The 27,858-nt window shown below is 47.5% G+C and overlaps 1 protein-coding gene and 1 long non-coding RNA gene across 2 annotated transcripts; one reads left to right on the top strand and one right to left on the bottom strand.

Moving 5' to 3' along the window:
* Positions 1-2,080: 2,080 nt before the first annotated feature.
* Positions 2,081-12,896, bottom strand: LOC106629224 (uncharacterized). The gene is made up of 3 exons (XR_001332397.3): positions 12,487-12,896; positions 11,104-11,158; positions 2,081-10,663 (listed from the first exon to the last, which is right to left on the bottom strand). It is a non-coding gene; the product is annotated as an uncharacterized LOC106629224 (long non-coding RNA).
* Positions 12,897-12,938: 42 nt separating this feature from the next.
* On the top strand, positions 12,939-26,300 carry CHGA (chromogranin A). The gene is made up of 8 exons (XM_074542444.1): positions 12,939-13,167; positions 13,649-13,695; positions 17,420-17,513; positions 17,926-17,994; positions 19,932-20,030; positions 21,626-22,126; positions 22,573-23,045; positions 25,749-26,300. The coding sequence occupies exons 1-8, from the start codon at positions 13,122-13,124 to the stop codon at positions 25,830-25,832; spliced, it is 1,413 nt and encodes a 470-aa protein (XP_074398545.1). The 5' UTR covers positions 12,939-13,121; the 3' UTR covers positions 25,833-26,300.
* Positions 26,301-27,858: the final 1,558 nt, after the last annotated feature.

The raw sequence follows: 27,858 nt of genomic DNA, 5'->3' as shown, positions 1-27,858 counted from the left end.
TTGTGTTTAGAAAAGGCCTTGAGGATATATCCAAAGTAAGAAGACAAGGAATGGCATGCCAAGAAGTAGAATATTTCTATTGTATCAGCTTTCTATTAATAATAGCTGCACAGAGAGACACTGACATAGTTTCCAAGCACACAGAAATCCCCTCTGCCCGTTATGCTCCATATAAGTGATAGAGGAGATTCTATCATGAGCACTAATTCAAACCCACAGCCCCAAGGCTTCTCAACATTGAGTGTCCCCACTTTTTCAGTGCCTTTGTTGCTGCCATTGACAATATTGATCCCTTTTGTAGGGAAGGTCAATCCCTCCCTCTGCACAGCAAAACCCCCTCACTCACTTGGAGGGCTGGTTACAGAGGCATTATGTGCCCCCAGAGTCTCAGACTTTGGAAGAACCTTCCCACCACTCCATGTGTAAGTCAGGTATGATCCCTGAGCATAGACCAGGATTTACAATGGACAAATGTTCCACTTCTTCCTTCTGTCTGTTTGGAAGGAGATGCTGACAGTCCCTAGAGACTCACCAACCATCCTGGTTTGGAGACTACTGTGGTCCTCTCTCATGGAAATCTCTGCCAACAGCTCCCACTGCCTTTTATTCAGACACCTTTCCCCACACACAGGAGCTGCCCCTCTCAGCAGAAGGATGCTGAGGTCCTGCCACTTCTAGGAGAGGTTTTGTACCAAGAGCTAAATGTGATCTGCTGCTGGGATTCCAACCCTTGAGTAAATCCCACTGTACCCTGGCCACAGAGAGCCAACCCCAGGCAGAACTGTGCATTTAATGGTACCATAGGGGTAAGCAGTGCAGGCAGCAGCACCAGCAGGAGTGGTGCCATGGGCTCCCGATGCCAAGCAGAGTTAACCAGCAGCCTTGCCACCTCCTTTTCCTCCTCACCCTTCTCAGGATCTGGTTGTGATGGGAAACAACTGCAGCTCTTCCCCTTTTCAAAGAAGCTGTGCCAAAGCCAGTGCTACCAGGTGGGGAGAGCATCCCACTGCTGTCCCTTCACCCAGACAGGATTACACCTGCCCTGCAGCATCTGCCTCCAAACTCCCTGGGTCATTACTCTGCTGGGGGAAGCTTCAGGACACCCCAGCCCTTGCATATGGGGTCACAAGGAGTGTGTGCTTCAGTTCATCACTCTTGTACCAAGCAGCTGATTAGCAATTCTGCAGCAGCAAAACTGCACTGGCTGCATAAGCCAGGTTTAGATGGTGATCCTTTAAACAGGAATGATCTCTGTCAGAACAGCTTTCTTAAATCCTGAGAGAGATGCTGCTACTTGCACTTAATTGTTTTTCTGTGTATTAGCTATTAAATGGTATTAGCATAATAGGAACTCCCATTTACAGAGGAAGCATTTATCTGTGTCCCTTCACCAAAAAGTGGGTTTGATTAATTAAAAAAGGAGGGCGGATGGGATTGCTGTGGGGATTTGAATGTAAATGCACCAGCAGATGCTTCCTGATCCTCCCAGCAGAGTACATCACTTTTAATAAACTCGGAACAGATGGCTGGCTGCAGTGTCAGAGATGATACGTATCAAAGTGCTCTGCCCTCCCTCCCAGACAACTGTCCTCAAGTCTCAGATCCAGAGGAGTGAATCCTCACCTGCAGCCCACTGGCAAAGTTCCCTCCACCTCAGGGGTGCTGTGCTTACTCACTGCAGCCGTGGAGTCCAGCCAGGGATGTGCAGGTTTTCTGCTTCACGAGTCCTGGAAATGTGATTGAGGCACTTGCTGGAATGCAGAGCCTGTAGTTAGATTATCCAGGCTGCACAAGAAGCAGCAAGAGATAATGTTCAGCTAGTTAAAAGTTTAGGTTTCTTCTTTCTCCTCCATGGGAGCTGGATCCTGCTGACTGCAAACAGGAAAAGCTCCTCTTAGTTCAAAAAGCTGTCAAGCCAAGCCTGCAGGACTGAAGTAAGATCTCGCTGAAATATTTGGTGTATCAAAATTGCAACTAGAACTCTTTATGTGTTCACTGCATCTCTCGACCAAAAAGACAGGATAAGAATCCAATTTAAAATGGAAAAAAAAAATAGAAAATGAATGATCAATGTTTTCTTGGGTCTTTATTTCCTAGGTGCCTCTACAAAGAGGATTTTGTCCAAAGAGCAAACTGAGGCACTAGATGATTAAATGTGTTGCAGTGGTCATGTGGGAAGGGAATAGCAAAGCTGAGCATAGAAACCAGGTTGTCAGGCTTTTTTCACAGGCTGAAACATTTTCCACAGTTCCTCATGCCCATTACCTAACTCATTGCTACCTTTGTTAGTGCTGGTTTGACCCAAACTATGCAGTGAGTTTCCTGACTCCTTCACACCTATTTGCTGCCGGGTGCTGCCGCCTGAGCAGGCTGCTGGCAGTAACTGTGGGAGTGGCAGTCTCGGTGACTGCTGGAAAGGAAAAATGAGCTGTATGATTTGCTAGAAAATAAAAGGCAATTTTCTGAAAGCAGGGAGATGAGTCAAGCAGGTCTTTCTCTCTACTGTCATTAGGAAGGGAGAATGTTTTTCTTGGGGAACACTGCTGCTCAGGTCTTTCTGGCAGCTGTTTCAAAGACCATAGAATTAGGTTAACAGACTGATTTCTAGGTGTCTTTACCATCTGCAGCTCAAGCATCACAACCAAAGAAGAATACAGATCTCATTCCATAAAATAAGTTATGCCTCATGCACAGTGCTGGAGATAGAGAATGTCTGGGATCTTGTGATAAAATTTCCAGTGTGAAATCCTCATGAAGGATAAGGGCTGGCACTAGGAAGCTCTGTGTTCTGTGCTTGCAGAAGGAAATCTGGCCTTGGTGCAGCCTAGCACGAAGACAAGAGGGAATGAAATTCTAAGCAGAAAATGAAGATCTGTGCTGAGACTGCTTTTGAAACATCTATATTTTAGCCAAAGTACAACAGAAAAGCCACATGGATATTCAGCAGAAGGGATGGCAGACTGACAGTGGAATTTCCTGGAGAGGGTGATAAATATGCAGCTCAAAAGCCCTGACCCAGGTTCCCCTTTTCACCACACACCTCAAGGAAGGCTTGGATGAGCTATACTGGGTGTTGGTACCCAGAATTCTGTAGATTAGAGACAACAGCTATGGCAGGCAAGCCTGCAAAGCACAACATCCTGAGCTGCACTTTAAAGCACACCTAAATTGCCTGGTGCTGGTTAGGATGATGGGTGGACATTGTGTTCAGGGAAAGTGCAGGATGAAATTGAGCTCTTTCGAATTAAAACAAAAAAAAACAGGGCTGTTTTGAAGAAAACTGGATGGATAGGAAGGGGGAAAGCAAATAAAATATCAGGCAGGATATTCTAGAGATGAGAAAAGAAAACATAGATACTAGGCATTGTGAAAGAAACAGAGAGGTTTGAATGGTCTTGTGCAGCATCTCAGTGTGTGTGCATGACACAGTCCCTGACCAGCATGATCCCTGGGTATCACACAGCTTCCCACTGTGCTGAGCATAACCTCCAGCCTGTCCCTCCTATTGCATTTCAATAGACCTCTCCTATAAAACTATGTGCCCACTCATTTCTTGTTCTAAAGTAAAATATTATTGTATATTAGAGGAGTAAAATTAAGACAATGACAGTGTGATTGATATTGGGGGGGGGGGGTAAAAAATGCTTCATAAAACTTAGTCTCTACCAGTAAAATGGAGGCTTTGCTGCTGGATGAATGTCTGTCTCAGGAAGTTCTTTAAACTGTAGCAGGGACCATTGGCTGCAAGCATTCAGTGACTGCAAAATGAACTTTCCCATGAGTACAAACTCATCATTCAGCTCTAATAAGCCAAAGAAAAGTTTCAAATTAATTCATAAAGAAAAACAGCAGTGTCACCCAGGTTGTTGGTAGGAACAGAAACACCATGGTCAAGGTCACCCCACTAATATGGAGGAGTTCTGTGTCTTCAGGCAGAAGCACCATCTATGTATCTAAGGATTTCAAATAAGGATTTCAAACCAAAGCCCATGGCTCCTGCTGAAGCAAAGAGCCTGTCCCTGCATCACTCCAAAGTCCACGTGAATCCCACTGAAATCAAGAGTGTGTGTGAGGGTTATGGTTTAACAAAAAAGGAGATTAAATATGACAGTAAGCTTCTCATTATTCACCTGTTTATCTCTGCGGTACTGGTCAACATATCCCAAGGTCATTTCTGGTGCTAAAGGGATACCTCTAATATGAAAGATGAAAATGAAAATATCAATATCCCTCAAAAATGGGGAAGCACCTTCTCTTGGTGTGTGGGGCACAAGGTGGGTGTCTGCCTCTGAGCTGGGTAAACACAGCAGCAGCTGAAATAGATGAGCCAAGTCTCCAGCTCACTTTTACTCACTGCCATCATTTCCTTGCTTTGTGGTGGTTTTGTTTTACCCCTGAGGGTCTGACTTCTTTAATTAGTTTGTTGTTTTGTTTTGTATTTTTCATAGGAGCAATACATAAAAATTTCATTTTCTCATCTCTGGCTAAATAGAGGATAACAGCTTCGTTAGACAATTGAGTACCTTCCAATCAAACAGCAATACTTTCTCTCTGGGGAGCCTTCTTTAACCACAGAACACAAGCAGCTCCTGTAATTGTGCTGTTCTTGAGGCCCTCTGCAGGGGCAGCTGGGGCTGCTGCTTTTCCTGAGAGCACCTTTGGTGCAGCACAGGAGGGAGTTCTGTGCTTGGATTCACAGTGTAAATTTCCAATAGGCCCTTCTGCTCACCCACCTCCTCCAATTAATGAAGCTGCTCTCAGAATAAGAAAAATTCATTCCTTAGCCTAAGTGAAGGAATAAACTCCAGATGGTTGATGTTTTGAAGCAATTACATAAAATAAAATAAAATAAAATAAAATAAAATAAAATAAAATAAAATAAAATAAAATAAAATAAAATAAAAGTGATTGGGATATTCAGGAATGTGAACAAAAGGTCACATGTGAACTCCAAGTTCTCTTTGTGGCTATTGTACAATGTGTACCTGCTCTTTATAAAGGGTTAATAAAGCACCAACAGATGCAATAATAATTTTTAAAAAATGAGTAGCCCACAATCCAGATGGCTATAAACATACCAGTTGATGGTGGTAGAGATGGGCTTCAGCACAGTAATAATTAGGGCTGATCAAAATATGGAAGTGTTTCTGCAAAATATTTCAGTGAACCAGAACTGTTTCAGTTCAAAGGGTCTGAAAAATTCATCCCTATATTAGGAAAAGGTTTTTTTTTAAAAAAATGCCATTTAATTTCTGTTTTCATTTATTAAACCACAATCAAAGTAGATGCTAACAATTTGTATAATCATCAAAACCCATGAAAAATATCCTGCTACTCAACTTCCAAGGAGGGAGCTGCATTGCTGTCTGCACTGATCCTGCAGAGTTTAAACAGAAATTATTTAGGGCACTTATTTCATTGATAGGCTCGCAGCTGTTTCTCCACATTTTACAACAAATTCAAAGCAAGTGAGAACCACACTAATGAACCCCTAAAATAATGGGGACCACCTGCATGGGTTGGCACCAAGTAAATGAAGTTAAAAAGGAGCAGGTGGTGTCTGGAAACCAAGGAAATCACATATCCTTGCAGGGAGGGCCACAAGTACTTGCCTTAAGAGGTCACCTCTGGTAGGAGCTGAGAAGAGCACCAAGAGCACTGCTCCCCCTGTCCCTGGACAAGCCAAGTTAAGGCTGCACTTAAGCTGCTAAGGACAGAGGTGATGCAGAGCCAGTACAGGAAACAGGAGAGTCACTCTTGCACTGGGGTCACAACAACCCCACAGTGCCCCAGGCTGGGACAGAGTGGCTGCAAAGCTGCCTGGTGGAAAAGGACCTGGGGGTGCCCTTTGGCATCTCCCTGAACATGAGCCAGCTGTGCCCTGGCGTCCAAGAAGGCCAATGGCATCCTGGCCTGTGCCAGCAATGGTGTGGGCAGCAGGACCAGGGCACAGATTGTCCCCCTGAAGATACAGAATTCAAATTTACTTCCTGTCTTTACTTTTGCTGATGAACAACATTGACTGATGTCTTTTTCCTTTTTTTTTTCTTTAAAGCATTCTCTGAGCAGGTGTTCCTCCTTCTTACAGGTGTTATCCTCACTATTACCTTTACTCCTTGCCTAAATACACTTAAATGATATCCTTGCCTCTGGGGAATGCATCCCAACCTCAGGGATGGAAGCTAGGTCTAGACTTGAACCCAAAACCCACTGGAAAGGATAAAAGTCTTTCTATTGATCTATGTTTGGGTTCAGGCTCTTAATGAGCAATTTAGTTAGAAATGCAAATAGCACATTTTCTCCTTACATTTCCAGTTTCTCACTGTGTGAATCTGCCAAGCAGCTGCAACATTCCCCTCAGTACAGAAAGTCATGTACTCAATGCAGTTTTAAACACAAAGTGAGCATAGTAGCCATTTATTTTCTCTGCCTGGGGGAAACCTTCCTTTTTCTGCTCTTTTGGGATTACACATGATAACAGTTGCCTCCTACATGGCATGGAAGACATGGATTTCACAGGGATTTCACCATGTTTTTGGTTATCTAGCTGCCTCCATCAAACAAAAAGCTGTTGAGAGCCAGCAGAACATGTTTTAGTAAAACTCTGGAATAAAAAAAAAACTGAAAGAGAAGCATGGTCTGGATATTTTCCCTGTTGGTTTGGGTTTTTTTATCCCCAAAAAAGTAGAAAGTGTGGTTTGTCCTGACACATTCTCCCAAGCACTTAGTAGCAGAGACTGAGTCTGAGCTCAGCTGAGTACAAACAGAGGAGATCTCTGCAAGGTCAGGGGTGGCAGTGGTCCAAAGCCTTTCCTCCAAACAGAGCAAACTGGGAGCTGCAGGATTTCTTTGGGATCTCCCAGATTTTCTTTGGGCTCATCCTGCAATGTGGAGAAATCTGTCTGGACTATTTTGTCTGCAGAGCATATAAATGAGGTGGGTTCAGCAGAGACTTTGATGCATTTGAAGGTGCCTCATGCTGCTGTTCTCTTGCCCTACAGAAAGTAATTGGGCTGCTCCCCAAGGACAGGCACAGCAAACCCTACTCTCCTGTGAAGAAAAAGCATTGGTCAGGTAAGAAACCTGAGCTCCTGCAGGCTGAAAAAAAGCCCAGTAATAGTAATTTAAGATTCTATGGCTGTTCCTCAAGCTGCTCTGTGCTGATGCTCTCAAGCAATTTAATACCTGAAAGGCTACCTCCTCCTGTTCCTTGCTTAGTATAGAAGAAAAAGGCTTGCTGTGCCTGTAAAGAGAACATTCATTAACTAGCATTAACATGCAATTTGATGTTCAAAAACTGCCTTACCAACAGAACATCTGAAGCAGGAGCCATCTGCACTGCACAGGCTACCCAAAGCTCTGCTCAGGCTGTGCAGAGAACGGCCTGACCCAAACCAGGCTGAGTGGATGGAGGGAAGGGACCGAGGTGCCAGCTGAGACCAACAGGGTGGGAATTCTTTTCTTTGCCTTATCTAGACTGAGTCGTTTCCCTGATGCAGTCTAGAGCAACTCTTCACTACTGACTTGCTGCTGGAGCATGTTTAAACCCTCCAGAAATCCTCCCTGTCCTCTCCATAATGTCTTTTATGTGAGGGAATAATAGATCTCCAAGGATACTGATTCCTGAAACATCTGTGTATGGCCATTCTCAAAGTGAAAACCAAGCTTTTTCAGGTATCCCCAGAAAGTTTCTGGGTCATTGAGTGAAGACTAAAAATATCCTACTGACAGTACTCTAGTGAGAGCAGGATAACCCAGGATCTCTCTGCATTATGTTATAGGTAATTATATGCTGTAGGTAATTAACCTATGGGACTCACTGGCTAGTAGCCAGGCCTAAAGGAGCCTCATGAGAACCAGACGACTGACATTGTTTCTCCTGGAAAGGACATGAGTAAGAGAGAAATGTAAATATCATGAAAGCCTCACTGAATTAGGGAAGAAAAAGAGGTTTTGTCTTTCCCAGGTTTAGAACAGAAGTAATTTAAAAATAACAGATGAGATATTTTTTGCTGCGTTTAAGCAAGCTGTGGCATTTAATGCCATAAAGCTGAGGGAGGTACCAAATCTGAGAAGAGACTCTCAGAGGGACAATCAAACTAGCTACTTTTAATTAACACTAGAACACTGTGTAGCACTGGAAAATAAATATCAGGGCCAGTGCCCCATTTTTGGGAGGCTTGGAAGCTGGGATTCAGCCTGGCACACAGGCAGGAAGAGGAGCTAGTCCCACCCCAGCCCTTGTCTCTGCCTCTGGGTCTCCAGGTCCCTACTCCAACCCAAAATAGCAAGTGTTGTGTCCCTGTGCTCCATATCTCCAGGTAGGCGGCTCCAGGGATGTGCTGTTGTCACTGTTTGAAGAATAATAATCTTGTGGGGACAGTAGTGCCCCGAAAGTCCTTAGGTCTGGCTTTTGGGACAGAGATATGTCAGCAGTACATGCATGAACCCTCACACCTTTCCTTCATCCTTCTGCAAGAGTGGCAGGGGAGCAGGCTCTGTGCTCAGTTGTCTTTTCATCTCTTTAAGTGCATTGCTTCCCCTGTGAGCAAAGGGAGATCAAAGAAAGCATCCAGAATGGAAATTGTTGATGTGTTTCATGATTCTAAACCTTGCCATTGTGGGGGAGGAAGGGGGGGGGGGGGAAGGTTCTAATTACAATTGCTTTTTAATTAGGGATTACCATTTCATCTCCATTAACTGGAAAAGTTAGCACAAGTGCACCTAACTTACATCTCAAAAAAGCCCCTTACCATGTTCATGCTCACAGCATTTGGGCTCTGGCCTTGTGGGCACCCCAGCCCAGGAGACCCACATACCCCTGTGGCTCACTTGGTTTTCACTGAGCAACTGGCCTGGAATGGACAGACAGATTGGGTACAGAAAGAAAGAGGAATAAAAGTGATCTCTACAAAATATACCGGGCAGTCAGTCAACGTTCAGAATCTGGGCTGATGATGCTGGCTGGGGATCCATCTGTTGGCTGTGAGCTGCTGGCAGAGCAGAGGCTCTCTGATGGGCTTATGGACCCCCAGAACAGGAGTGCTGCTCCACACACCTCAGTCACTCCTGTCACTGTTTTTTTCCCTTAACTCATGAACCCTGTTAGTGTCTGCAGGTCAGTAAACAGCACTGCCTGTCTCCAGCTTCAGAGCTAAGTAAACAATATCAATTATGTTCCCATGATCTTGTTTAAGGCCAGTCTAGAACTTACAGAATTGTTTTATCTTACTGAATATGTATATCAGCATCAGACAAACTTTGCTGTCACAAGTCAAATAGAACCACAGCCAAAGGAACAATCAGTGATTTCCAGAGGAGGCTGTTTGAGATCCCTGTTCAGGAAGAACCTCTGTCTCCACACCTTTTTGCACATTCAGTAGGGCTCACAGGAATCAATGCAGGTTTTCTGTAACTGCCAGGTAAACTGACCATAGTATTGGAAGGATATGACATTTTCCAGGTTGATGTTTGAATAACATTTAGAACAATTATGTTGAGATCCAAGCTATTTGTAAGGGTGTCCAGATGGTATTCTGTGATCACTACAGAGAAGTCTCTTCTTCCAGCAGGGAATATATTCCATTTGCTGTGAGAGCTGTGCATGCCAGGCAAGGATAAAAATGGATAGGCAGAGCTAGCTACTGTCAGGTTTGGCACAATGATGGGCTTTTTTTATGGGGTGTAAGTAAACCTTTCAACAGGAAAATAAATTCATTTCAGGTTGGTGCAAGGATAGTCTAGACTAAGAAAATCAAAGCAAGTCAACATCATTTTGCCTCTGACCTGAAAAAGAAGAGAGGACTGCCTTTGAGCAGTCAGATGAGTATTCACAGCAGCAATCTGAGCTTTGAAGCTTACTTCTATTTACAGGCAGACAAGCAAGGCTTGTATGAGGGAACTGAGAGCTGAGTGTGACTGACTACGGTGGGAATGAAGAAAAGATGTGATGTGGAGGTTTTAATAGACTTTGTTAGTAATTTTGCAATGAGCTTACATTCAAGTTTTTCAGTCAAACAGTTATCAATTGATTTTATATACAAGAAGGTAATTGTTGCCTATTTTTTGCTTTGTGTCCTTTTGGTTAGGATGTGGTATTAGCTGTGCCTTGGCTTCAAACCTTTTTGATATCTTCATGAAAATGACACTTTCCCTCTTTATGGGCCTCAGTATCTGGATCTGTAAAATCACAGCTGTTTGAAATGCAGTGTCAGTGTTTCCAAGCACAGAAGAGGAGCGAATTCTTAACCCAGTTTCAGCCAACAAATTAGACAACAAAGCTTTTAGAGTAACTCACAAATACAAGATCCTTTGGATTCATTTCCTGAATTCTGAAATAAAGTAAAAAATATTTTATTCTTGAGAATTGCACTTAAGCCACATAATCTCTCAATCAAATGACCTTATGCATAGAAAGATCATATATCAATATGGCTTTTAAGCTGACCCTCCTGTTCCCTCAGCTCAGAGCATGGATAATGCAACAGTCCAGGGTGGCTGCCTCCGTCCATCAGGACACTGCCATCTTCTCAAATCACTTTCAGGCTGGGAAGGCAAATATTTCTTTGTCCATCTGCACATGTTATGTTGGTAACTGCAGGCAGGTCATGGTCTATGGCTCTCCACAGTCCCAACAGCACTTCATGCACCAGAAATTGTGCAGCTATAAGGAAAAATGGAATTGTTCTCTATAGACATCAACAGCTTTTTTTATAAGGCTGGAAGTAGTCACAAATGTCCATCTTCACTTCTTTGCCACTCATTGAAGATCTACTCCTCTTTTCTATATACTAAAACACAAACTACTGTAGAGACTCACAAACCTGCTCTTTCCTTGTAGTCTGCTCCAGGCATTGCCTTTCTCTGAGTGGCAAAATACCTTTCACTTTTTTATTTGATCACGTTTGCTCTTTTGACATAAATCTTTCCCTGGCATGCTTTACTGTGACAGTTCCTAATATAGCTGTGCCTAATGAGACAAATTCCAAGAGCAGAGGTACTGATTGCTAGATTAACAGTTTCATATCCATTTTTCTTGGGGCAAGAAATGGAAAAATTAATCATCCATCATGTTCTATTACAGCGGAAGTATGCATGCCATACCTGGAAAGCACTTAGCTTTTCCTTTGCAATGAATTTAATGGATGCAAGACCTCACCTTGAGAAAGAGAAGAAAAAAAATTGGTTATGGGCACTACATATCTTATTAAATGTCTCAAAAAGAGGCCCCAGAGAAGAAAATGACTTCATGTAAGAAATTGGATTAGAACTGAGATATTTATTGCCCCAATAAGATCAGCATTTATACGTAAGGACAAGTAAATATCGACTAGGAAAACAGAGCCTGATAAGCAAATCAATCTCACTTAAGAATATATAGGAATTTACAAGCTTAATAATGCTCAGTTTTTCAGACTCAGAGGCTTCTGTGCTCTGGTGTATCCTGAATGAGGAAAAGGTCCCCATCCCTCCTCCCCAGTAAATAATTCAACAACACACACATCCTGAAACAAAAATGAAAAAATGAAAAAAGAAACCCCAAAACTAAACAACACAACAACAAAAAAGAAAGGATATCTCTTATTCCTGGAGGTTCCCCATGGAACAAGTACTGTCATGGGTGTTCATTTCATAGACTTATGAACATTTAACCATCCATCACTGCCATCCCCAAAGCACTGTTCAGAAGATCAATTTATTTCCATATTTTCTCTGCATTTAACTAGAAAGTGCAACAGACAAGAGGAGCTCTGATTTTGTATGAATGGCCTTTTACAATCTAAATGTGTCTTTTGAAGTGTGCATTTAGATCAGATAGATAGAAGAGGACATTTGGGAATACATTTCCATGTGCACCTGGAAAGAGAAAGGGAAAACAATGGTGCAGTCTGTACTGCCTAATCTCATAGAAAAGTTGTTGTTATCTTAGACCAGATGACAAGTGATGACCTCTTAGATTCTCCCTAATTCCTTGAGCAGAGTGAGGCAGAGTGGGGAAGAAAGATGGTGCATTTTTCTGAATTTTGTTATCTGGTCTAAGTCCCTGCATTTTGTGACCTCTGAAATTGCTTGAGGGATCGAATGGAGTAGCAGAGCTGCTATTCCTGAAGAAGCATTGTCCAAAAGAAGCATTGGAGTCACTTTAAACAAAGAATCCAGCTGGCTGACCTGACAGATACTCCACCCAAAAAATAGACAGCCATTTTTTTTCAAAAGCATGGAAACCCTTGTGAGTAAGAAAATTACACAATTTGTTGTTTCCTTTCTTCTCTTGACAATGCAAACTGGCAGCCAGGGTAATCTTGGTTACTTCAACTTTAGAGTGCAGGGTATAACTAAAGAGTGTTATAAAGCTTTGAACAACGGGTAGCAACCTATTAGAATTTTGCATGGAGACTCATTGGTGGACAGCAGAAGCACTGGCCTTTGATCTTACCCCAGATAATATCCTACTAACAAACTTTTCATAGAACTGCTGGGACTTACCATGTCCATTAGCAAGCCCTTTTCATGGTTCGCTGGAGTGGTGGTCTTTAAAAGACATCTAAAAATTTCAGCACCTGTTCTAAACTTCCATGATCAGTGAAAGACAAGGAGGTCCTGAGAGGGCAAAACCATCTACAGATTGCAATGCTGGCCGGGACACATGAGGTGCCTCACGTTTGGCTCCAGGTACACAGAGAGAGGGCACATGTGCAGAGGTGCTGCAGATTGCCAGTGTCGGGTGAGATGCTGGAAAAGCAGTGTCCTGGAAACACCTGCCAGCCTTCCTGCGCCTGCAATGGGAGCAGATGGAGCAACCAGAGCCGGACACCCTTGCACGGGCAGCCCGGGAGGTCGGGGCTCCTCCGACACCCGGCGAGCGATGGAGGCTGATGGGAAGCCTGTGTGCGAGGGGAGGGGGCAGAGGAGGAGGTGGCTTCCTCCTGACGCCATTTCCGAGGGCTGAGATATATAAATGAGCCGCTTGCTGCAGTGCCCCATCTGGGATCTTCAGCCAGGGCACTGGCGTAGATACGCACGCTCCGTGCTGCTCTCCCCCCGGCACCTCGCCTGGAGCCCCCACGCCACGGCAGTCTCGTCCTCTACCCCTTTCTCCCTGCCTCCATCCCGCCAGCACCATGAGCCGGCCAGAACTGCTCGCCGTGCTGCTCCTGGCCGTGCCGGGTAAGTGGGGCTGGGACGGGTCCGTGCCCCCCCGGGCCCCTGGCAGCGCTGCCCGTCGGCCTCGCTCCGCCCGCGCCGCCAGCACCGCGGACAGGGCCGGCCCGGCCCCTTCAGCACCGCGGACAGCGGCCGCCGCAAGGTCACTGCGAGCGCCGCAGGCCTGCCAGCCTAGGCACCTTCCCTTCCCTTCCCTTCCCTTCCCTTCCCTTCCCTTCCCTTCCCTTCCCTTCCCTTCCCTTCCCTTCCCTTCCCTTCCCTTCCCTTCCCTTCCCTTCCCTTCCCTTCCCTTCCCTTCCCTTCCCTTCCCTTCCCTTCCCGGCACAGTGCACACATCCAGCTGCTGCACCCAGAGACCACTTCCATCAGAGAGAGTTGCCCCTTTTCTCCACTCCCATTTTAGCAGAATAATGTTTCTCTGCTTGTCTTCCAGATGAGATGAATAACAAGTTCTCCTTTTTTTCCCTCTCCCCTTGCCTTACAGCTGTCTCCCTTCCTGTGACAAATGACATGAATAAAGGCGACACTAAGGTAAGGCTGAGTCTGTAGTAGGTCAAATGAAGAGAAAGGATGTGATGTCTCACCTCCACCTAGGTGGTTGAGTTTGGGCCACTCCCACTGAAATACCCTGTAGAAAGTGCCAGGAATTTGCATGAGATCCCCCAAGCAGGATCCACCTCTGCTCCCTTCCTAACAGAATTTAGCCTTTGTGCATCCACTTCTGGACAGGCAAGGAAGTCCTTCAGGATGTGACAGGGGGATGAGGCAAGCCTGTTTAGAGAGGAGATGGAGGCTGGGTAAAACTCTCCTTAGTCCTCCTACTTTCAGCTTTTCAAAGCTCCCAACAGGAGGTGACTCAGGGGAGAGTGGGGGGAGATGTGATTCAGGAACTGTGTGTGTTTGGAGGTGTATACATCTGAGTTTGTGTGCTACTTAAACATGCATGCTCTGGAAAAATAGGCAACTGGTACTCTCAGCTTGCTAATCCATCCTCAGCTCCTGCTCAGCCTGTCTGGATGGCTATCAGCAGTGCAGGACTTGGCTGACCTCTCCAGCCCTCCCTTACAGGCTTGTGTGCACATATCTGTGTCACACCCTCCAACATTTATAGCCACGCTTCACAAACGTGCACTCCCAGTGGCCTTTTGGCTCCTAAATGCTTGGAGAGAGGGGTTTGCCTGTGTTTAGCTGTGTCAGACATGACTCCCTGACCCACTCCCTTCCCCATCTTTCTTATGAGCTGATCTCTCGGCTGCCCAAATGAATTTTTATTTTTTTTTAATTCATGTCCACAAAGGAAACTCCAGCATTTTTGCTTTTTACTTCTTGAACCATTTTGTGTTATGAAATCCTCTAGCCACGCAATGTTTTTTCCCAGGCAGCAGCAGGGGAGGGCACACTGATGCCAGTCCCAGCCACAGGCCCCACTGCAGTTACCTGCAGGGTGTGTGCCACGAGCAACACCTCCCTGCGTCCTGTGGGACGTGCCTGGGCTGCAGAGCAGTTGCTTTGCTAAGACTTTTAGCCTGCTTAGCCCTTGCTGGGACAGAGCCATGAGCTGTGAGACTCTGGGTGCCTTCCTCAGGCTGTGTGCTGCTGAGGAAGAGGATGAGGGACAGGCACTTAGCCCTTCAACTTTCCATGCCAGAGTGGGCATCTGATGGGACAACCCATTAATCATATGATCCTCCTTGTGAGGTCTCTTCCCCAGGATATTCTATGTGTTAAAAATGGGCACTTTTGTGGCCATTGGTGCTACTCCATGGAAATGCTTCCACCAAGAAAGGACTTTCCCAAGACTGCCCCCCTTCCCTGGGTATTACACTGACACAGAGAGCAAAATCAGCTTTCTTTTGGATTTGCTGCCATTGGAAGAAGCCATTAGGGCTTCACCATCCTTTGAGACACAGCATTTCATGGAAGGAATTCCTGGTCTCATGGAACAGATTAGGGCAGGGATATCATCACATGAATACAGCAACAAGCACTGCAGCTCTTCCTACACACCCTGTTCTGTGCCACCAGCATTTGTGGGTGGCTCAAGGCTGTCTAATGGGTAGTCAGCACCTGCAGGCCTTTCCTGGACAGCTCATCAGACTTTCCTTACACCAAGGGCATTCCATAGGGAGCTGAACAAGACCAAAGCATTTACAATGTCACTGGTGTTTGCCCACTCTTGTGCTTGAAGGATATTATTTCTCAATTACAACCATACATTTTAGAAGGACAAAGCTGAGCTCAAATGTGGAGAAGCCTGTCCTTGTAAGGGCACAACCCTTTGGAGATTTCTCTGAAGGGACATTGTGAGCTGCTCTTAAGGATCTAGTTACATGCTCATGGTTAGATGATAGCTATGGCAAAATTCCAGTCTGAGTTTCTGCACTGGATTAATTACATTCATTTGGAAAGGATCTCCTCCATTTCCTGATGCAGGCTGTTGTTTCATGACCTTGTGAAGTCCCCCTCTGCAAGACCTCCTCTAACAGAAGGACAAGGAGAGTGTTGTAGGATGACTGCACTGCTCATTTCATTACCTTACACAGCTCCTCCACAGAGCTGAATGTATTTCTGTGGTGAGTGATGTGTCTCTTTGTGCTCAGACAAAGACCTTAGATCAGCTCAGAAGTCTTAAAAAAGCTTGAATAGAAAATTTCATTGAACCAGAGTCTTACTTCTCATGCTGAGAAAGTCTTAACTTCTGAAGCTGCATCAAATACTGCTATAATAAGTGGGTCCAGAGGTTGGGAAACATGAGAGGGAAATATCAGATTCTGGAGTTTTTTCTATTTAAAGACACAGTAACTCAAAGTCATCTAAAATCAGTATTAATGGATCACTTGTGATATAGGAGAATTATACCAGGGAAATCCCCTTGCTTTTTTTTTTTTTAATCTTTCCTGTAGCATTTTTAATCCATTAGGCAATTCCTTCAAACTGTGTAAGGTGTAGAGTTCAACATTTTATGGCTGTGATCTGCAAGAGCAGAATTCTCTCCTTACACAGGGTGAGAATTTGCCCATTCCAGCTGTCCAGTGAATATATCCAACTGCTTCAATGAACAGCATTGTGGATGACTGGGGACTGCTGACTTGTGTTTAATTTCTACTGCAGCCACAGCGCTCTGCTCTCCTGAGAATGGTACATTGTGAGGGAGGTCAGGGCTCTCAGGGCTGCCTGCTGCAATCATCAGGAGAAAGAGGTTCAGTGAGTGAATTTTTTGCCTCCAAGGCTTAACTTGTATTCTTTTTTTCAATTTAGCCTCTCTTTTTTCCCACAGGCAATTGCGAACCCTGCATTTTTTCTAGATTGCATTATAAAAAATCACCCTTTTGAACTAAGCAGCCTGATTCCTACCCTACCCATCAGCACCAGACTGTAGTGAATATTTCTGTCCTGTGTGATCATTTGGGTCTATGTGACCATACACTAGGGCTCCCAGCAGTGTCTTGGCATGGCAAGGATGCCTGCAATCTCAGTGCAGGTGGCAAATTACATAAATAACGCTCCTGGTCTTACACCAACAAAGCAGGCTGCTGGAAAGGGTGGGCCCAGAGCTCATCCTGTCTGAGAAGATGTGTCAGAGCTTCTTTGCTTTCAGAAGACCTGTCATCATGTAGAGCTCTTCCAGTCTTTAACAGATGGCTTGAACACTCAAAGCACAAGGTCAAACACTTCTCCAAAGTGTCTTGTCCTTTCTAGGGCCTGAGAGCAGTATTTCTCACCTGTGTTTGAAAGTAGTTTGCCTCACCTCACCTTCCATGCCTGGCTTCAATCTAACTATGATGTCTTTCCCAGGGTTTGAAGAACTTTTAAGATTTCACGGTCATCTATTGAACAGCTATGACCACTTTTTGCTCTCTACAACCTCCCGCTGAGTCCTTTTATGAGATGGAGGTTGAGATATATTGACTTAAAATTGGATGATTTTGGATTTTCTGTGTATATATTCAGATACCCTTTACTCTCCAGATGTGCTCAGACTCTGGTGTGGTCTGAAGCCATGCAATCCTCAGCTAAACTGAGTGTGACGTGGAAGAAGCTCTTTCCATTGTCACGTGTAATTTCCTCACTTCTCAGTTGCAGGAGGCACCTTCTGTTCCTGAGCCAGGGAAAACAAGAACTGAACATTCAGTTCCAGCTTGACCAGAAAAGCAAGAAGATCTGTGCCATCACCTGCTGTACTTTAGCCTTGGTAAAAAGTAGGAACAAAAGACAAAAAACCAGTTCTTTAATTTGTATTTTTGTCTCTTTCTAGGTGATGAAGTGCATTGTAGAGGTCATCTCTGATACTTTATCTAAGCCAAATCCCCTGCCGATCAGCGAGGAATGCCTAGAAACTCTGCGAGGAGGTACTGCCTCAGACTTAGTGCTGGGCATCAGCAAAAGCAAATCTGCCAAGTAGGGCTGGTCCTGCCCTGACCAACTGAGCCCTGGCCCCTGGACCCCTGTTAAGGGTCCCTGACACGTTCACCTTCCTCTTCCACTGGGCTGTACTGGGCCCCAGGAGCAGGGATGGAGCCACTGCTTGTCCCAGGCCATGCCTCATGCTGGCACTGTGGCCACAGGAGTGACATCAAACTGCCTGGTCCTCATAGGACCTTCCTGTTGTCTTAATCACATGGTTAGATGTGAGAGCGAATCAGACCAAGGGAAAGAAAAGAGCAAATGAAGAGGGAGTGACATTTGGGTTCTGTTTCATTTCCTGGGGTTGGGGGGAGATTTGCTTTGACTACTTTCTGTACCAAGTCTCCCCTGTTGCAGATGAGCGAATTATTTCTATCCTTCGCCACCAAAACTTACTGAAGGAACTTCAGGAAATTGCTGCACAAGGTATAGTGCCAGTATATTTTCTGGGGAATGTAACTATAGGGAAGATTGTTTTCTTATGTTGTAGTCCCTTATAGTGTTTTATTGTTTGGTTGGTTTTGTGTTTGTTTTTTTATTTTATATTAATTTGAGATCATATAAATATGCCCTAGGAAATGTCGTTCCAATATTTTCAGTGAGATTGTGTCAGTGGGGACAGGAATTTTGTTTATCATAACTCCAATATGTATCTGATAATTTCAATAGCTATCAATGTAACTTGGCAGTGATGTAGTCTCAAGACATTTTGAGGTGGGAGAGCTCTAAAAGAAAACATTGTAATCTAATTCAACAAATAATCACCAGCTCTCAAACTAGAATGAAAGGTAAGAAAACTTCCACTGTCTGTGCAGCTGGAGTCTAGCACTAAACCCAGGTGTGGCAGCAGGGAAGCTTCACTGAACAGTAAGACTTGCACCTTAAAGACCCCAGTGAAAATATTCTTGAGCTAATGGGTATTTTTTGATGGCTTACTTAACTCAAATGCAAATTTCTTTGGTTTGGAGAGGTGCAGGTCAATTGCACTGGTCAATGTGGGAGCAGCAGCAGCACCATGGAGCTGTGCCAAGGAGTGTTGAGGGAATAAACGGACATTCTTGGGTACCCAGCTGCCCAGAGCCAACATGCAGATCCCAGGCAAGGCTACTTTAGAGCTAGTCCAGACCCCTCTGTTCAGGTGAGGCTGCAACAGGGCTGTCCCCAGGCTGCAGGGAGAGCAAAAAATCGTGAAGTCGGAGTTGGGAAAGAGTCTCATGCAGCTCCCAAAGCCATATTTTAGTCACTACCCAAATGGTGAGGGGCCAGATGCTCAGTGACCTCAGATGGGTTCCATGGATGCTCTGCTGATCCAGAAGAAACAAGACATGGTTTCTTCAGTATGCTCGGATATGGCTGCCCAGGCACACCAGGGATTTGAGGAGAAGCACTCAGAAAGCAGACAGGCTGTGCCACTCAGCATGGAGTCCATGATAAGGGACTTGTTACATGGAGATTCACCTTTTTCCACTCTTGCCTGAGCCCATCACACCACTCAGTCCCAGGGTAACATGAGATCCAGCCTACAGATCACAGGGACTGGGGGTGGAACAGTCTTGTAGACCAAGGGAAAAGCAAAGGTGTTAATTTTGGTGTCCTCTGTGCTGGGGCAGCTGGTTCTGCTCAGGCTGGAGAGCCCACACCATTGAGTTCTGGGCTACAGAGGACTGGGCTGGCAGCAGTGGCTCTTGCTCTTGCATTAAGGCACAGAAGCAGGGCATGAGCTGGTTTAGTCAGGGCTTGTTTTGCTTGCAGATCCCATTGCTGGTTGCCAGGACAGCTGCAGCCTAAGCTCCAGCTCATGCTGCCTTCAGACACCTCTCTCCAGGGTGTTGTATTTTTCTAGCAGGCTCCATAACCCCAGAGCTAAGGTATGGGGCCTTAGGAGCCCCAGACCACCCCTGCAGTGGGAATGAATGCTGCTTCTTCCTCCCAGCACACAGGGGAGAGGGGCTCCCACAACCAGGCTGGAGGATACAGGAGCTCTCAGTGCTCACCTCAGAGGTGCATAGGCAGAATCTGGCAGAAAGCAATTTTTATCTTTCAGTACTCTGGTGATGAAGTCTTTTGTTGCTCTCAGTGTGCTGCAGTTCATCACCTCTTATTCCCTAGATCTCCATCAATATTAGTTTTACTGGCAACCCTGCATCTCTATTTAGAGACCATTTTCCTTCCTGCAGATGATGTTTTTGATTGTGGTTTTGTTACTGCAGTTGATTCGCGTACCCTTCAGCCTCACTCCTCCCAGCTCCCAGGTGGATTTTTCCCACAGCAAACATAAGGGGCACAGAACTATTTTCCTAACTCTGCTTTCTGAAACACAGAAGGAACTGTTGCCTTTCCCTACCTTTTGTTACTTGACACAGGTGCCAATGAGAGAACTCAGCAGCAGAAGAAAAATAGCGGCTTTGAAGATGAACTTTCCGAAGTCCTTGAAAGTCAGAACAACAAGAACAAGCAGAGAGGTCAGTGTCAGCCTCCACCCCCGGGAAATCCAGGTCAGGCTGTAAACAAGGATCTTCTTCCAAACAGCCTTGATATGTCCATCTGCTTCTCTTTTCTTTGATGCTGCTGCTGACACATACAAGCAACCTGGTGTTTGCTTTGTTCTTATTTACCAGCTCAAACAACAGTAGTCTCTGAGCTACAGTAACTAGTGATGGTCAAGTTACTAAAGTGATACTGACTTTTCCACCCTGCTGCTGACACTTTCACTCACTTATAACACTTAAGTCACAGCCATGGAAATCCCACACTGAAAGAGTCAGTGATACAGGCAAGGGTGATCTGGATTTTTGCCTGTCACCCTTGTTTCCAAGCATCTAAGATATTAAGTAATGAGTCTTTGAAGGGAAAATTGAAACACACACAGTGCACACATCCGCACAAAACACCTGTACCTTGGAAAGATCACCTTCAGCTGGGATTTCCCCTTGCCAGTGTTTCTCTGGCCTTACTACAGACAGATTAGCAGAAAGGAGGGGTTGGCCCCTTCCCTTTTCCTTGTCAGGAAGATACAATGCAAATGTGGGGTGATGTGACTCCTCATCCAGCAGCAGCTGGGTGTCCATAGAGGGTCTCAAGCAGCTCTGGGGCACATGCTGGCCCACAGTAGCACAGCACTGCTATGACACTGAAACTGCTTAGAGCAATGAGGAGTGACACCCCCAGGGGCTGCTGCTGCAGCCAGCACCGCCAAAATCCAGCAGGTAGGATGGTGGCACTGCATCTCCCAACTGCCAAGACACACCTGAAACTCTTGCTCTGGCAGTGTGGAGGTGAAGGAAGACTAAGTGAAGATAAAATGTGGCACATAGCCCAACCAGGCCTACTGACAGTCTGGTGAAACCAGCACAGTGTCACAGATGGCCACCAGCCTAATGTGACCAGTTCTCTGCATCCCTTCATCCTGGCAAACTCCTCAGCCCTCCTTGGGGCTACACTTACCTTGACAAATCTCTCTAGCTTTTAAACTCCTTTTTTTTTTTTTTTTTGCAAAGTGTTTTCTCTGGCTAATGGTGTTAAAAGAGGCCAGTCTCCTTTTAGCAAGAGCAAATACTCAGCCCACATGAAGCTCCTGCTGAGTAGTTCCTTTGCAGCAGCAGAGACACCCCTCCTCCCTCCAGCACCCTGTGAACAGGGCTGGCTGCCTCCTCAGCCTGCTGGGAGAAATAAGGATGTGATGTGAGTGCAGCAGAGCAGGGAGAGCCGTGCAAGTGCCATATTACACTCCTAAATAATTTAATTTTACATGCAGTCTGGTTTCATGCAGGGTGAATTCGTGGCTGGCATCTGAAGAGATGGTGATGAGGACTGTGCTGCAGCAAAACACTTCAGCATATGTTTTACTTCAGCCTTGCAAGTCTCTCTCCAGGAGCACAGGCACCAGAGACAACGCTGCCTGGCTTGAATGCAAGCATATGCTGAAGTGACTTGCAAAAGGAACATGGGCTGGCTGAGCAGATTGCTGAGCAGGGCTGAAGCTCCCTGAGAAATGCTTGGCCCTTGCTGGTTGTGAAATGAGCTCTCAGCAGAGGTGTGTCTTGTTTCCCCTCTGCAGATGCTGCAGGGGAGCACCCTGAAGAGGAGCAGCCCACAGGGTCCCTGGCTGAGCTGGCAGCACAGAAGCCCCAGCAAAATGAAGACTCAAGAGAGGAGGAAAAAAGCCTGGAGGAGAGGGAACCCAGGCCATGGGATACCAACCCTGATGAGAAAGAGGATCAGGAGGAAGCTGAGAGCAATGACATCAGGGATACAGAGGATACCCATCGAAACAAAGTTTTGGACAACCACATTGGCAAAAATTTCAGTGAGGACGAGCAGCAGCAGCAAGGAGATGAAGAGGAGGAGCCCAGAGGCTCCAGGGACAGCCTGGAGCTTGAGGACGAGAGAGAAGAGCCGTCCAGGCAGGGTCAGGAGCACAGCAAGGAGGGAGCAGGGGAGCGTGTGGAGCGGGAGGATGATGGAGATGAAGCTGCAGAGGAGGACCCTACTGAAGCAGAGAGGTCACTCGATTTGGCTGAGGAGGACGAGGAGGCTGAGGAGATGCAGGGAGGTGACAGTACGTATCCCAGACTGCACTCACACCTTCCTGGGGTGAGCTGAGGGCACTGAGGCACATGGGTGAGAGGCTTCAAAGCCAAGAGTTGGGCCAGGTGCTTACTGGGTTTGCAGAAACACACCAGCCAGCAGCCACCCAGACCCCACCACAAACATCTGACACACGGGCCCATGCACAGCAGGTAACCCAGGCCCTGCAGCTGCCTCACTGCTCAGCTCATTCAACTGACATGAACTCATTCATCTGCCCTGAGCTTCCCACAGGGCTTTTGACTGCTGCCTTCATGCCCCATTACTGACATGGCAATGTGAGAGTGGGTATTTCCAGAATCTTGGGAAAGCAGGCCTAAGTCAAGAAACCTGGCATCACCACTGAAGGCTCAGTTCAAATGTGGACCTTGAACAGGTTAACAGTTGTGTTCACTGCTTTGTTTAATGCTCTTTCAGATAACGATGATGAGCTGGGATTTGGGAAAGATGTGCAGAGCTCTGAAGAGGAGGAGGAAGAGGAGGAGGAAGAGCAGCCCCGGGCACTGAGAGGAGGAAGGCATCGCCTGGAGGATGAGGAGGTGCAGGGAGAAGAGGACACCTTTCAGCCCAGGAATGCCAAAAGTGATGAGATGGAGGAGGAGTCCTCCAAGGAGTGGGAAGACACCAAGAGGTGGAACAAAATGGATGAGCTGGCCAAGCAGCTGACAGCAAAGAAGCGCATGGAGGAAAATGACAGTGAGGAAGATGCAGACAGGTCCATGAAAAAGACATTTAGGTCCCGCAAGTATGCCTTCAGCAGCCCAGAGGAAGATGTGAGAAGGTCATGGAAGCATCACTCGAAGGAAGACAGCAGTGAAGGAGGCTTTCCACTTGCTCCCATGCCTGAGGAGAAGAAGGATGAGGAAGGCAGCGCTAACAGGAGAACAGAGGTTGGTGTACAGGCTTAGGAATAAATCCCACCCAGTTATCCAAAGTACTCTTGGAGATGTGGATGGTATACTGGCATAAACGTAGCCAGCAGTGGTGCTCTGAGGCATTCAGTTGATGCTTAGTGAACTTCTAGTCATTCAGCTTCAGGTGTTATTGAAGTTTGCACCTGCTGTGCCTTTGGTTTTAATCCTTGTTTTTGTGACTAGTGCAAAAGCATTCCCTGCCCCCCAGAGTCATGTCTGCAGTGACAGCACTTCTGCACTGGCCAGACACAGTGACCAGGGCTATAACTGGAGCCCAGGGGTAGTCCTTGCGTCCCAAAGCCCTTCCAAGTTAAAAGGAATGCTTTCCCTGTCTCAGGGATGGAGTGAATATTGTCAGACCTCCCACAGAGGTCATGTCTGCAGTGACAGCACTTCTGCACTGGCCAGACACAGTGACCAGGGCTATAACTGGAGCCCAGGGGTAGTCCTTGTGTCCCAAAGCCCTTCCAAGTTAAAAGGAATGCTTTCCCTGTCTCAGGGATGGAGTGAGTATTGTCAGACCTCCCACAGAGGTAAATCAGGGGTGCAGCTGTGGTGAGAAACCTGAGGTATTGGAGTGGAAATGGTGGACAGATGGAGAAATATATCTGAGCCAGGCTTCCAGAGTCAGAGACCTCCTTCCCTGATACCTTTAGTGATGCTAGGTAATAGCACATCCCCAGCAGCCAGGAACTGCTGGTGGGTTCACCTTTGTGCTGAGGCCCAGCTCCAGGCACAGCTGATTTGGGATAATACAGGGAACGGGGCAGTGAGGCTGGGCTTGTGCTTTGTGAGCCTGGGACAGGCCATGGTCAGGGGCCTGGGAACAGGCTGGGGCAGCAGGTGAGTGATGCCAGTTGGCTCTCTTGCCTCCAAAACACCCCTCTTGCCTCAGTTATGTGCCAATCCATTGGCCAAAAATGAGAGCATTTCCAGTTGTATTGGTTCAAAGCAAAGCCAAAGGTCTCAGCCCAAAGCAGGGGTGCAGTGGGGTGGGCTGTCCCATCTGCCTCCCACACTGCTGCTCACACCCCACATCTCTCCCCAGGGAGGCTGCTCCCCACCTGCCCCTGCCAGTGGCTCTGGGGTGCACCTTGCCTGCAGGGTGGCAGACTCAGTCTCCAAATGGGGATTGGAAAGGAGGTGGCTGAGGCTGCAAAACTGCTGTGTTTACAGCTGCAGCAAGACTTTTTTGTTTAATTGGCTTTTTAAACTAGATCAAGGCCTTTGGGAGTCAGTGAAGAAGGCCAGGCACGCAGCAGTGAGGGAAGGCACAAGCTCTGGCTGCTGTCCTGTCTCTCTCTATTTTTGGGCCATGGGGCTGTGTGGCTTGGCCAGTGATGTCAGTATGGGTTCAGATGTGGCTGGGAGTGCTGTCCCCTGCACTTTCCAGGGCTCAGCATGTGGGACCAGGCAGATGCAAGCCAGAGCACACAGGCAATGGTTTGGGTGTGACCAAGCTCTCTCTCTGGGTGCTGTAGAGAATTTCAGAACCTATTTTACTCCCTTTCTGGGGACTCCAGTTGCAGCCTAAGTTGTCCAGCAAGGTGAGCTCAGCCAGCTGCTGCCTGACTCACTTGAAACAAAATGGAACAGCTGCTTGGGCACCCTGGGTGTTTGAAGGCACCCCGAGCTGCTGGCACCCTACTGTAGCCAGAGCTTTCCCAGGGGCTGAGCCAAGGGCTCAGTGCAGGTGCAGAGTGACTTTTTTTCCAGGGTTACTTTTTTTCCTTGTTCAGGAAAACAGCTCAGGAAGGGAAAACAACCCCCTTTTCCCATACTTCATTTACTTTTCTCACACCAGCCATATGCAGTGCAGTGGCTCAGGGTCAACCTGTGATTTGCAGCTCCTGAAGGCAACAGGGAGGCTTTGCTCACTCTACACAGGAGAGGGGCTGTCACCTCGGCTCTGCCAATGGGAAAAGGTACAGCACCAAGTTTGCTCACACAGAGCCTGCTGCTATGCTGAGTGCATGGTCTGCAGAGAGCCCAGGTGGCCACAGCTGTGAGGGACAGGCAGGGCTGGGGCTGGCAGCAGGGCAGGGCCAGCTGGATATGACCTGAGCTCAGGCAAAGCCATGCAGTCAGGCATGAGTACCTGCACTAAATAAAGCAGCTACAGGTGACAGCATAGATGCACAAAAGCTGGTATAGAAAAACCACCAAGTAATGGGCAGCTTGAGCCTTTGAACTGATGGCTTCCTCAGTCACAATTTTCCCGGGAAAAGTATCTTCTGCTAGTGGAGGGGCAAGCCAAGACCCAGGGCAGGGTGGGGAGAGGGCAGGGCCCATGCTGCAGTTCCCGAAGGTGGCAGGCAGCCGTGCCCATCCCGGTCTGACGGCACTGACCCAGCGCTGGCACCCAGTGCTGCTTGCCAGAGCCTGCCCTGGCTCCCCTGCAGCAGCCATGTCCCTCCAACCCCATGTTCTGGGGGCACAGCCCCGTTGGGGGCTGCCCTGGCCGGCAGGGTACGGGGGAAGGATGGCAGCTGCATCACTAGCAGTAGTGATTAAACATTAGGGCAGAAGTAACCAGTGCTGTGCACACCGGTCTGTCCAGAGAGACAGAGAGACAAATGCAGGCTGAAGGGATGGGGCAGGACAAGGCTGTGCTCTCTGTAGCTCTGGGGGCGAGGGCTGCCCGCCTGTGGCGGTGACAGTCCTGGGCTTTTTTTGCAGGACCAGGAGCTGGAGAGCCTGGCGGCCATCGAGGCGGAGCTGGAGCGCGTCGCCCACAAGCTGCACGAGCTGAGGCGAGGCTGAGAGCCCCGGCGCCCCCCGCGACAGCAGCGCCGCCACCCTCCTCCCTCCTCCTTCCCCGCCTCCCACCGCGCGTTCATTTCCCGATCTAAGAGCAGTTAAACCGAGCAGAAGCACCGTGCCTAGGAACAGACCCCGCTAGCCCCAGGCCTGCCTCCCTCGCCATAGTGTTGTGCCCATCGCCGCTGCCTCACCTCACGCTGCCCTCTCCACACGACGTCCACACGCCCGGTAGGGCGCCCGTGGGTGCGAAGTGCGACCTACATGTGTATTTTCTGTCTGGGTGGGGTTTTCTCCCTCTTTTTTTTAAAAGACAGGACAGCTTTCTAGAAAGTTCTTTCACCGGTAGTTTCACTGGGTAAAAACTGCAATAACTTGTTATCTTTTGATTAAAAGCTGAGAACTCTGACTGTAATATATTCTATATAAAAAATTTATCTAAGGAAAAATAAAACTGCACTGGGTTCCTTCCTTTGTTTTGGCAGCTTCAGTGTCAGTTGTCAGCACGCTGCAGGGCCTGGACAGTCCTGCAAAGAGGGGGGGAAACAGAGGGCTCCCCTTGCCACAGCCACACCGTGATGGCGCTTCCCTCCTTACCCTGGCTTGGAGGGCTCCCCTCACCACAGCCACACTGTGATGGCGCTTCCCTCCTCATCCCAGCTCGGAGGGCCCCCCTCACCACAGACACACCGTGATGGCGCTTCCCTCCTCACCCCGGCTCAGAGGGCTCCCCTCACCACAGACACACCGTGATGGCGCTTCCCTCCTTACCGGGCTCCAGTGCTGCTGCCCTCCGGGGCCTGGCACTGGGGACACTTCCCTGTGCTCCCGAGCACCGTGGGGCTCTCCCTGCCCATCCGGGGGCTGCTGGTGCTACACTGCTCACCCCCCTGGCACTGGGCATCCTGGGTGCTTCAGTGAGACTTGGGTCACATCCAAGGCTCATCGATGAACACAGAGAGAACACAGTTAAATGTTTAAACACTGGGCAATACTTGACCAAGTCAAGCCATGTGGACAACCTCTCAAGTGGATTAGAAAGAAGTAACAAATAGGCCAGTCAGGAGGAGAACTACCGGTCTATGCTCCCTAGAGGTGAAGGCCACCCCGAGGAGATGTCCCTCCTGTGCCTTGGCTCACAGGAGCCATGGTGACCAGCTGGCACTGTGCTTACAGGCAGAACCTTTCCATCCTTTGGGCTTTGGACCACAGGGCAGCTGGAGGACCAAGGGGTGCCTGGGTTACAGAAGCTGCCGCCAAAATCTCTGAGCACAGATCATATTTTAGATGTTCTATGCACATTGGCAGGAGAGGGAAAGATCCACCCGCTGCCAGGGCTGTATTCCAGACCCCCCAATCTGAAGCTCAGTTCTCTCCCATTACCTGCAGCCCACAGAACAGCTGAGATGCTCAGGGAATGGCTGCCAGGCTTTGAACTCAGCTTATTTCTTTATTCTGCAAAACCCCTCAGTTGGCCTGTGGAGTGCATTACAGAGGGGGGTGAGTGGGGTTCCCTGGTGCAAGGGGTCCCAGAGCTGTACCTCACCCACAGGATGAGCTTCCCAGGGAGGAGCAGGAGCTGCTGAGCGGGCACTGCCCTCATGCCCAGCCCTGGGCAGGCACTCAATGGCAAGAGGAGGTGTTGAGGCCAAGGCATGGCCCAAAAACTGCGTTGGCACAGGGCACAATCCATGCAATAGCCTGGCTGGGGAAAGTGCACTGGAGCAAGTTGTGCCTTTCAACTCTGCCCTGAGGAGATCCCACTCTCTTTAACCTCAGGGAAACATGGAGGAACCAAAGTGAAATTAAAGGTGTTGCACGGAAACAGTACTAAAATGTCAATTAGGGAGTTAGTCCACCTGAAGAAATCACATTTTACATATTGATCCTCACCTAAATTTTAAATTTAATACTGTATTTTTAATCTGAATATTGTCCATTGTAAATATATTGTATTTATACCTCGCACAGCTTCCCCAGGGAAGTTGTCAGCATCAAGCCTGATAGAGTTCAAGAAGCATTTGGACAA

This window comes from Zonotrichia albicollis, chromosome 6, assembly GCF_047830755.1.
Source record: "Zonotrichia albicollis isolate bZonAlb1 chromosome 6, bZonAlb1.hap1, whole genome shotgun sequence".
NCBI lineage: Eukaryota > Metazoa > Chordata > Aves > Passeriformes > Passerellidae > Zonotrichia > Zonotrichia albicollis.
Note: the sequence above shows the minus strand (reverse complement) of the source record. Positions and strands in the feature narration are given on the sequence as shown.

What these genes read in the sequence shown, in the direction of transcription:
- CHGA (XM_074542444.1), top strand. Translation starts at nt 13,122, where the DNA reads ATGAGCCGGCCAGAACTGCTCGCCGTGCTGCTCCTGGCCGTGCCGG. An exon ending in GCTGCTCCTGGCCGTGCCGG is followed by an intron (nt 13,168 to 13,648) that starts GTAAGTGGGGCT and finishes CTTGCCTTACAG; the next exon opens with CTGTCTCCCTTCCTGTGACA. An exon ending in TCAGGAAATTGCTGCACAAG is followed by an intron (nt 17,995 to 19,931) that starts GTATAGTGCCAG and finishes TACTTGACACAG; the next exon opens with GTGCCAATGAGAGAACTCAG.